General features: G+C 38.6%; 1 protein-coding gene across 1 annotated transcript; it reads left to right on the top strand.

Moving 5' to 3' along the window:
• The first annotated feature begins 624 nt into the window (after positions 1-624).
• On the top strand, positions 625-9,275 carry LOC136829738 (probable peptidyl-tRNA hydrolase 2). Its single transcript, XM_067088551.1, has 6 exons — positions 625-764; positions 4,399-4,593; positions 5,938-6,040; positions 6,825-6,940; positions 7,499-7,587; positions 8,496-9,275. The coding sequence occupies exons 2-6, from the start codon at positions 4,459-4,461 to the stop codon at positions 8,695-8,697; spliced, it is 645 nt and encodes a 214-aa protein (XP_066944652.1). The 5' UTR covers positions 625-764; positions 4,399-4,458; the 3' UTR covers positions 8,698-9,275.
• The last annotated feature ends 2,586 nt before the right edge of the window (positions 9,276-11,861 follow it).

Here is an 11,861-nt window from a genome sequence, read left to right as displayed (position 1 = left end):
TAATACCAGGTTTATAGCATTAAGTTGTCATTAATGATCACCAAAAGACTGTTTTTCGTCCACAAATATTCTAGCAGACTTTGTCAGTTGATCTTAAATCTTATTTTCTCACTTGCAATTGAATTTTTACAGTTTTTTTATTATGAGTTCAACTTTTCTGTTCCCCGTACACAAGCATACTTTCTGTGAAATTGTCAAGATCTTGAAACAACCAAACTTTTAAATTAGAAGCCACATAATTACCTCATTCTTCGATGTTGTACAGTACCTAAATAGTCTTTGCACATTGCCAGGGACAGGGACAGCTGCCACCCTGAAACATGAACAGAACTGGAATCTAGAAATAGCAGTAGAGCTGGAAAGATGGATAGCCTACGTGATACAGAAAACAGGAAATATTTCAGCTGTGAAATAAAAGAACAAAAGAAACCTACAAACTGCAATACACACAAATGAGCAAGTTCTCCCATGCAAATTGACGTGCCGTTACAAAGCCAACCGAAAATGAATTAATCAGAGGATCGACAACAGAAAGGAATTTATATAAAAATATATGGCATTACAGACAATAAACTTAAACATAGGTAAAGGAGAATAGAAAATGCAAGAGAGCCGTTTCAAAGACAACCACTATCTACTACTACTTCTACAATGGAGGAATGTTTGGCATGCTACGGAACACGTTGCATGGCCTGATGTAAACATTGAACCATTAAAGGGAAGCAATTGCCTGTTAATGTTACGTCATATTCTGTTGAAAAGAGGTAAGTGAATTTTACAGTGCCCTTGTTCTTACCATTTAGACCAGGTTAGACCAATTGCCATTCGGTCAGTAGTGTAAGCCAAGGCTAAAGGTCAACCGCCCGTGACCTTTTAATTTTCTACTTCCATAAAATAGGCTTGCACCCACCTTGACCTACCTGGCCACAGGTGACTTGGAAATTAGCTTGGGATAGTACAGTGGTACCTTGATTTATAGTCAAAAGCATGAACAATTTCTGACTATTTTTGTTGTTTGAGGAAAGTGGAAAGTAAAATAAATGAAGAAATTAACAATATAAATAAGTTTGACGAGATGATAAAAAGGAACAGCAGACGATCGCTTGAAAGCAAAATACTGGAGACAGGTTTGTTCCAAATGAATAGAAAAAGCAGATGATAAAATTTTACTTTTAACCATTAAAGTATTTTTGGAGGTAAAAATATCATTTTCCCATGTTTTAATGTTTGCTTTGAACGTTTCTGACATTGGTCTTATGAATGACTTCACTAACCACACCTAACGTAACCTAACTCCATGCAAGATCCTTACCATGGGCATAGTGCATGATATTCACTTTCAATGATTCACTTTGTTTGGTTTTATGTACAGCCCTCCACAGGGATAATTCCCCCTCAGGCAGGACCTTTTATGTTTTCAAAATAAGGTGCTTCTTATATTTTATAATAATTGTCTTTCAGCATTTTCTCGTCAGTATCATAGCTCCTGCAGAATAGGAGAGTCTTTAGTTCTTTTTTAAATTTGCTTTCTTCTTGTATTAAATTGCATAGAAGATTATTAGTCAGAGTCATGATCCATATTATTTTTCACCTTTGACACATATTCTTTATATACTGGACATTTATTGCTGTCATATGTTGTATGTTTAGTATCACTATGGCCTTTCTTTACACAATTTTTACACTTGAAGTTGCTGCTAGCACATTCATTTGATTTGTGATTTTCACCACATCTAGGGCAAGCTTTGTCAGTTCTACAATTTTTTGCGCTGTGACCAAATTCCTGACATTTATAGCATTGATAGGGCATGTAACAGTCATATACTTTGCAACGGCCACACAGTGTACACAATTTGTCACCTCTATCGTAGATAGCCTCTCGTATTTGTGGTGTGCATCTTTGGCTATTGTTTCCTTTACAATTTTCAGGTTGTCATTTTTAGAAGTGAGGTTATCTATCCATGGATTTTTTTTTACAATGTTATCGACAATGTCATCTTCATCCGTCGGGACATAGACTACTTTTATTTTTGGTTTAAGTTTAACTTTTTCATTTACTGATATATTGCTGATTTCCTGAATCTCAATTTTTGCCTTTTCTAAGTTTTTTCTGTCTGGAAATCTCACAAATAAGTGTCCATCTCTTCTTGTTTTAACCTGTTCAACTGCAATAAATTCAGAAAAATCTCTGAAATTCAATATTAAGAGTAAAGTACAGGCTCGTGTAGGTTAAAAACTATGTGGAATTGCTGTTAGGTGTACAATATCTAGAAAATAGTCAAATGCGGGCTATAATGGTTCATTGTTACTTAACAGACTTTGTCACTCATGAGAAAACCAGACCCCTAACATGTCTGTCAATTTGAAGTGCTACCGTACCTCCAACTTCCCTTCTAATGATTCTCATCGAAGTAGGTCCGAGCCTTCCAGCTCTTCTGGCCCACAGGAGACCAGCTGACTCTTTAATGTAGTATTCTCTCAGGGATTGTACAAAGGACATGTCAAAGCCTTCTCCATTTCCTTTCATGATCATCTCATCTCCAAATGGAACTCCCACAATTTCCATGTGGTATAAATACTAACTCTATCCTGCCATCTGACTCATCATATGCTTCTTAAAGCTATATTCTGAGGGACATAAAGGAGGAATATTAGTAACTAACAGTTTTGAGTGAATAAGACAAATATGACATTTATGTGATAAAATAAGATTTTATATATACTTACTAAATAATTGCATAGCTATGAGCTTTCTACCAATGGCAGTCTAAAAATTCAAAATTCGCGGTAGCGCTAGCATTTGTTTTGGTGTCGGTATGTGCCCCGGCCACTATCGGAGACCGGGAGGAACAACTCAGCAGAGAGCTCCAGTTCGTTTTCACCCTTATGTCCATGCGAGGGGAGGAGGGAGGGCTCTGATTATATGATTACTTGGTAAGTACTGTATATATAAAACTTTATTTTATGATGGAAATGTCATTTTTATATCAGTAACTTGCCAAGTAATTACATAGCTGATTCCACATTGAAAGGAGGTGGGATCTATAGACATATTCTACACCAAAACATTAAACATGGAAATGACTTTGACAGAACAATTGCTAGCATTGAGACAATGCTTGTTGTTTCCTTACCTGCCAAGGGAGCAACTGCAGATAATTACTGCCTCTGGTCAATGCTCCTCTTGACTTGTAGTGGGCGTGACTGTATAGCCCAGAGTCGCCCGTACATAAGCAGGACCTTTGCAGCGAGGAAAGTACACCCATGGCTAGCAAAGTTAAATGAGATGCCCTTGCCCTGGGCGAAGACCAGAATAAATCAGTAACGCTGTCACCTACACCATAATAAAAAAAAACCAGTACCCTAACCACTAAAAACTGGCCGGCGCTCTAGGTACTGAGTGCCCCCAGGCTTCCCATGAACTCAACACCTTCAGTCAAGGCGAGGCTGCCTGACAGTCTGAAGCCTGTCAGGGCCAGAGCAGACAACCCCTGATGGTACCAGAGGAAGTGGGGTTGTTTGAGCAGCGACCTCTTTTGAGGCAGAAGCCTCGCGAAGTCCACTAACAGCTTAACAAGTCCATGAAAATTCCTTTCTTGGCCAAAAAGGAGCGACTAGGGTCAGCAAGACCTCTTGGTGGGATACGAACTTTTTGATCACCTCCCTGATCATCCCGAAGGGAGGGAAGGCGTAGACATCGAGATAGTATGTCCAATCCAGGAGCATGGCGTCCGTGGCCCATGCAAGAGGGTCTGGGACAGGGGAACAGAAGCAAGGGAGACAATGGTTCCTCGATTTCGCAAACAGATCTATGGCTAGCGTGCCCCACAACCTCCATAGATCGCTGCAGACAAGAGGATCCAAGGTCCACTGTTGGAAGAACCTGTTTGAGCCAACTCAATTCGTCTGCTAAGACGTTTGGTCTCCCATGGATGAAGCGAGTCATGATTGAACCCTGGTTTTGCTCTGCCCAGAGAAGGAGTTCCTTTGCTGACTTGTAAAGAGAGAAAGACTGGGTGCTTCCCTGTTTCCGAATGTATGATAGAGCTGTCATTTTGTCAGCATGGACTGCAACTGTTCTGCCGCAAACCAAGGCTGAGAAGGACTGGAGACCCAGTGAATGGCTGAAAAACTACTGATGTTAATCGGGAGCCGGCAGAAAACGAATTAGAGCTCTCTGCTAAATTGTGCCTCCCAGTCCCCGATAGTAGGCGGGGCACTTACCTACACCAAAACAAATGCTAGCACTGCCACGAATTTTGAATTTTTAGACTGCCTTAGGTAGAAAGCTCATAGCTATGTAATTATTTGGTAAGTTACAGTATATAAAAAATCCTTTTAAGATAAGCATTTCTAGTATATTGTCAAGCACTTCTTACTCATTTCTTTGCTTTTCAGATTGGCAAGTGCCTCAGTATTTTTAGGACCTGTCCATATTTCTAAGTAAAATCATTCACTATGGAAGCTGCTGCCAAAAACGATGCTGAAAAGAAGACCAATTCTGGAGCTTCACAACAAAAGGACAAGACTGCTGACCCAGTTATGCTGGATAAGCTATTGGAAATGGGAATGGGGAAACGTTTGGCTAAGAAGGTAAAAACTCTACCTATTGTGTTCATTGAAAAATTCTGTATTCATTTATGTATACAAACCCATGTTAAAAATGTCTTAGTTGCTTTGAAGGTTAGTTGATGTGTCGTGAGGCTATTTCTAGTAAGAGATAGCCCTTTTTTAGTTGATGTTTTTTTCATAGTATAGACCTTTTTGGAAGTTTTTTCTTACATTTAATGTTGAGTGTTGGTATATGTCTTCAGTAGTTGTTAATCTATATCAGATGACAGGCATGGGCTCTGTAACATTGGCAGTTTAAGAATTCATGAGAATGATGAGACGTGTGGACACAGACAATTTAACAGGTTGGCAGTCTTGCATGATAAACATGTTTTCAGCAGAGGATGGGAGAGTATTTCAAGCACCAAAGTACTCAGAAGATCACACAATGTGTTGTAGACATTGATGACAGTCATCTTTTTACCCAAAGCCTTGATACTCAGCAGATGAAGCATTTGGTTTCCTAATGGTATGTGAAGTGGCATTTGAATCTATTTGGGAACTACCTCAGCCCATGTTCTCATAAGCTGAATAATATCCCTACTCCTCCTATGCTGTTATGTAATACCTTTATTCTTTTGTTCCTGATTCCATAAATTTTCTCTTTTAAGCTCTTTTAAGGGATTAGTTGATTGTTCTTAAGATTTACACCCCATTTACAGTACTTTTTCTGACGCTCATTTGTCTAATTTTCTTTTTAATTCGTGCCACATTAGGTCGTCAAATCACCAAGGTAACTGCTGAAGAATATCTGAAGGTTGTATTTTTGGCAATTTTCAGATGAAATATATGGTGATGAAACAGATATGGGTATAGTCCCTAAGGACAGTCAAGTTTGAATAGCGGCCAGTGACTTGGACAAAGTGATGCAGCCTCATTCCACAGATTGTATACAGTGCTCTGTATTGAAAGGAAGAGAGTAACCTTTCATCTCAGCATGAAGAGCACAGCTTTGAATTAACTATATAGTATTCTGGTAAAGAAAGCATTATTTTTTTTATTAAGTCATCAATGCTGTTCTGTCTCCCTAGAATATTGTCGAAAAAGACTTTATTTTTTGTATTAAGTCATCGATGCTGTTCTGTCTCCCTAGAATATTGTACGAAAAGGTTGCTGAAACTCTAAAGATGGCAAAGAATGTCACCTCATAGGTGAGTCAGTGGTGAACTGAAGGTCCTTGTCAAGCATCGTCTTAATGTTTCACCAATCAGGATTTTAAATCTCTACAGAGGCATTTATTGTTCACGTCTGTCTTTAAGTGATTTTGCGTGCGTATGATTGTTAGTTTGGTTTTTTGTATTCTGAATTTTGTTTTTTTTTCAACAGTCATTGGTGTGTACTGAAAACAAGAGTTTAGATGCAGCTTTAGCATGGATAGCTGAACTCGGAGCTGAGGAAATGGAAGCCCTCTGTGAAAGTAGTGATAATGGTAAGTGTATTAGTTTCTTACAAAAGTAAGGTAGATAAGTGTCTGTTGAAAGGGAAGAGTCGACGTGACAAAATGTCTTCTTGGCAAGAAGTTTAATATTCAGTGTTACATTCTTCCAAAAAATACAGTATCATGCACCTGTTTGTTCAGATGGAGCAGGGCTTTGTTGGGTTGTTAAAAATTGTTTGTATTGAATATTTTTACATAACATTCGTGTTCATATTGAATTTTTTAATGATAACATCCTCTTGGAAATGTAATCCCTTCCTTTGAAGCTGGATAGGGATTTACTTGAGAGGAAAGGAAGGCTAATTATATGCTTCATATAAATAAGTTGTAAAACACACTGATATGTTTGTAACATGTATTTAATTCTGCTTATGCTATAAGAACAGTTGAAACTTTGTTTCCCTGAGTTTAATTGCAATTGATTTGAAGTTCATAGTTTTAGATAAGCCAGTGGAAATCACTTTTGTTTTAAAATATCTTCATAATCTGTAATCAGGTAAAACATGTACAGTACTGTTACTGTATATGCAAAATACCCATAGAGTCTAGACATGACTTTAATATTATGCCGTACTAGAAGTTGACAAGATTAATGGGCAAGTGATTTTCAACGTTCTCACGTGACCGACAATTACATCGTGCATGCATTTGGCTTGAAGGTATTCTTTCATTTTGTATGTTTGTAAAAACCTAATCTCCTTAGATTAAGTTTACAGATAGCTTGTGATGTGCTAACATGAATTAGTTTCATTTTGCTTTATTTTTTTTATGCCAGAATCGGCAGACAGTGATGAGTGGGAAGATTTTGATGAGGAAGATGAAGTCTGTTACAAAATGGTTTTTGTTGTCAACACAGAGCTAAACATGGGTGTTGGAAAAGTTGCAAGTCAGGTAAGAATGAGTAGAATTGCTAGGTTTTCCAACAACAAATCAAATATGTTTATTACTTATCCTTCCTATGTTGATATTAATCTTTTAGTAACGAGTTTGTTAGTAGTGGTGCATATAATACAAATAAGTCAGTCTTAAGGGAAAAGGTCTCTGCTCATTTGTGCTCCTAACTCATTTCTGCCTCTTCTTATAATGAGTGTCACTTATGGACATTTTGGAAGATCCTGAAATTTTTTACCTTTCTTTTCCACCCTTTTACATCGTTGTAACAGCAGGGGTGGAAGCATCGTGATTATCAAGGGAAGTCAGTTAGCAGCCTTTGGCTGTAAAACAATGTAATAAGCTCGTGGTTTTTCATTTTATAATAATTATTCATTATTACTTCTTCAACCACAATCATTTTGAAATTTAGTAATTTTGCAGTCGCAAAAAATGTTATTCCCCCAAATCATAGCTTTTTAGTACAAACCAAATCATTTGTGTGGGCTTGTAGTATGCCAATATATTCATATCCCAGACATAAATTCGGTTTATACCAAAGACTTTTTTATCACACAGGTCGGGCATGCTGCACTAGGTCTGTACCGGCTATTGATGGAGGACAAAGACAAGTTTGAGGCAAGCCTAGAGGAGTGGGAAGAATTTGGGTAAGCGTAAGTCAGAAGTTTGTTAGTGGAGCACCTTTCTGGAATATCATTAAAAGCAGTATCTTTTGATAAAAGTACAAGGAATATTCCTCTGCCAAAGTCATTGCAGAAATGGTTATAGATTGCTTTTTTTCAAAGTCTGAAGATGTATTGTTCTAGTAGTCCAGGTTCGGCTTCCTACTCCAAATGTTACGTAAAAAACCTGTTTTTCTTATCAAACCCATCAGTCATATCAATTCTTAATCACTGTTGCAATATTAGCTCAACAGATGTTTAATGAGTTTGTATGAAAAATGTTTTATGCTGAAAAATGTAATGTCTTTTGTAGAAAAATAATTGACCCTCCTGTAGAGGGTAGTGGTGTCAGTGCCCCCAACATGGTGCACTGTAGGTAGTGGTAAAAGTTTTCAGAAGGGACCTTTCAACCCCTAGCTGCACCCACTTTTTAACCTTTTATTTTACCTCCAATCTTGTTGTCCAACCACTCAAACTCTCTATTCTCTGTCTAAAGCACAAGATGGCTGAAAGTAACCCAGTGCTTGGCTTTATGCCAAATTTTATTGTCTATCAATCATTAATAGACCTATTTTCTTTTGTTAAATGGTGTAGTTCTGATCCATGTTCTCTTTATTCAGCGAGTGGAAACTGCAAACAATAAAAACATCAGTTCTTTGACTTTTTATATTTAATAAAGTACATTTAGCATAACTGGCTTTGTCATTCTATGTGGGAGCAACTGTGGATAAAACAAGCAAGTGTTACTCACTTTTAATTCTGGAATGTCTTAATGGTTTGTATGCAAATAGGAGGTTAGGCATAAATAAATTTTGCTGTTCCATGATCGTTGTCCATTATTTAAACTTCATGTACGATTTCTTTTAAATGACCATGATACTTTTCTCTTGCAGGGAAAAAAAAATCACTCTCAAAGCCAAAAATTCCAAGGAACTGATAGAGCTTCAGAAGAAAGCAGAAACTCTCCACCTTCCGACGTACCTGGTACAAGATGCAGGGAGGACGCAGATTCCAATGGGATCCACAACAGTGTTGGCAATTTTCGGTGATGAGGCAGCTGTCAACGAAGTTACAGGAAAGTTGAAGCTTTTGTGACGGAGTCTCACGAATTTTGTTGTCTTTTAAAGGAATCTGAGTCTTTGCCTTTGGGGTTATAAGGACATTAAATTTTTTTTTTTTTCGTTGAGAAGAGTCTCAAGAATTTAAATTGGCATTGTTACTTCAGTTTTGTTTTGGAAAGGAGCCAGGAGCCTTGCATGGCACGCAACACGGCCAAAGCAACCGAAGGGGACTCGTCTCATAAGTACTGTACTTTGACTATGACGTTAATATGCCAGTGGTGCATGAGGTGTATTCTTTTATTCTTAATATAAGACTACAGTATATATTCACTGTTTTGTTATTAAAGTATGCCTAACAGTTAGCTCAAGTCCTGGTAATACTCCTCTGAACCGATCAATGTAGAGTTGTGATATTTGTTAAGTTTTATGAATGTGCTGAGGGACCACTCTCAGGTTGACGGGTGAAATTTGTCCTTGGCTTCTTCCCGGGTATCTTCAAGAGCCACAGCAATGAGTAATGGCCACTAATGTTAACTTATGAGATTGAGAATTATATCTATAGGCTTTTCCATATTTTTTTCACAAATATACTGTACCCTAGTATGGTATAAACTGTTTTTATCAACCTGCCACCTTACCGATAAAAGTTAAATCTAATTTTTAGCCATTTATATTGTAAATTTAAAAATACTAAACCCTTAAGTGCCAACCAGAAAAGAAACTGGAACTTCGGCTAAAGCAGTATTAGGGCGTGACAGCTCTTCTTGGAACTCTTGGGTCAATTCCTAGATCTCTTGTCAATACATCTCTAAACCTTGATGTCCTTTTATGATTCCCGAATCAACATCATGAGGGCTCCTGAGTTGATAATGTGTTGTTAAAATCTAGCCCATAAAGTACTTTCCCATGGCTCTGAATCTGTTATTTTTGTTTCTGTATGCATTGACTGAGAAGGTTAACTACTTCCACCATTCTGGCAATCCTCAGAGTGTGAACTACTCTTTTAATCGCCCGGGGATAAGAGTCTTCATGACCAGTTTGCTACCTCTTGTCACACATTTCACCTGATGCAAAAAAAGACATGCCCCATATATCTCTGTGCCCCCAGATGATGATGATCCTTAATCTTTGCTGCAAAAGCTTCTAGATTCCTGAAGAATGCACTAATATTGACTGTGCTGAAACCTACCAGTTTTCTTTTAAAGGATGCTGTTTCCCGCTGTGTTCATCTCCAGTCCTGCCCTTGGCTGCTGCATAATGACTGCTCAACCAAATATCTGACCATTGATTGCTCTGGGGACTACCAATTATACCCTGGAATGATGCCACTACAGATGGAGATTGTGGAATCAAGGAGTACCTTTGTGGCCATCATTCAAGACCTATGATGGTCAAAAGACCTGCCAGGAGCAGGTCTGGACCAATTTGCCATCAGCTTAAGCATCACCACCTTTATCTCTATGAATTTTAGTGTAAAAGCATTGGGTCTGGCCCTTCTAAAGAACAGTCTGACCATGTTCTGCTATGCTCAATACTTTTAAATGCCAGACTACCAACCTTTACAGAAAGTGGGCTAATGAGTCAATTATACAAGATGGCAACATCAAGTTTTCAGACTGACACTGAAGAAGTCTTGTGATCCCCAGAATTGGCACTTTCCTATTCTCTACTTATTTAAGTCCCTTACACTCTGGTCAGTCTTCCCTCCTCGGTACTTCTTATCAAGGCAAATGGAATATATAATGGGTCCATTTTGGCAATGCCTGTGGATTCATGATGTAGCCATATTCAAGGTGAATACATTAACTCATGGTGATCATGGGTATCTTCACCTCTGCCATGGTATAGGTTTGTAAATGTTGTCAACTCTGTAACAAAAACTACACTTAACAGCCCTTTTTCTCTGAAAGGCAGATCAACATCGAACTACAGAAACAATGAAATAAAAGACACTGAATATGCTGACTGATTTTATGAAATATATGCTGTCAAGCCAAGTACTTGGGCACTTTTAACCACTCAGGACTAAGAAAGGAGAGAGTTGGAGTGGCTGGATGGCAAGATAGAGAGATGCAGAAAATAAAGGAGATGAAGTACAAGGATCTAAAGGTGGAAATGGGGAGGAAACCCCACAATCCCACTAAGAAGTAATAGAGGTTGGTTATAAGACTGAAAGGAGCAGAAATGGAGGTCAAGTAAAGGGCTAAAAAGGTGCAAACACCCTTTACTAGTGCCTACAATGCAACATGTGAGGTGCACTGATGGCACGACCCATTATAAGGCTGAATAATAGTATTATTTAATGGCTGAACAATAGTATAACAAAATCAAAAAATAATGTTGAAAACTAATAAGACAGTGAAAGCATAAACAATATGTATTTATAAAATAAAGGAACCACACTAAAAAAATCCAAACACATGGATGGAAACGACACAGATGGAGACAGTATGTAGCAGGGAGCAGTGAGAGTCAATGACAGCTGAGAGGAAGCCACCAAAACTGTCGTTCTGGAGGTCAAAAAGGAGGAGAGTTGCTGTAAGATAATGTGATGTCACAGAAACAGTAGACCTGGAAACTGTCATGGCGGATGACACTGGGATGTGAGAGGACGTGCAGTGAGACAATAGGCCGGAAAAGGTTGGTAAACCTGGTAGGCCTAATGACTCCCAACACTCAGCTTCTGCGCATCTCCTGAAAAGACTGGACAAGGGGGAGCTGCCTCCTCCCCCCCAAAAAGGACAGGGGCAGCCAAATCAATTACTGTACCAGATCTCCCGAACCCACCGCCAATCAAATCTTCTAAGAGTGAAGCAATAGAAGAAAGCAAGGGAGTACAATCTTCCAAGGAAGAAGAAGCAACGAGAGGAGCTTCTGGTAAAGAAGAGCCAGAACAAGAAGGAATAAGTGCGCTTGCCGGCCACTGGAGACACAAAGCTTTCCCAAGATGGCGTCGCCGATTTCCTCTTATATCTCCTCTTCCTAATAAAATTCTTCCATTGCTTAGGAGACCAAACAACGCGCTCTGAACATGGGTTACTTACGCTACAGTCGTTAGACCTACACCTGCTACAGGTAGAATGGGGATCTAAATCCAAGGCAAGCAGAAATTGAGAGCAAGGATTGTTACCAACCCCAGGGCATTTTCTCTGAGGCTTGGGAAGCTTTAGATGATTCATGGGTTTGCATGCTCAAATT

The sequence above is a fragment of the Macrobrachium rosenbergii genome, chromosome 45 (genome assembly GCF_040412425.1).
Source record: "Macrobrachium rosenbergii isolate ZJJX-2024 chromosome 45, ASM4041242v1, whole genome shotgun sequence".
NCBI lineage: Eukaryota > Metazoa > Arthropoda > Malacostraca > Decapoda > Palaemonidae > Macrobrachium > Macrobrachium rosenbergii.
This window is presented reverse-complemented; position numbering and strand designations above follow the sequence as displayed.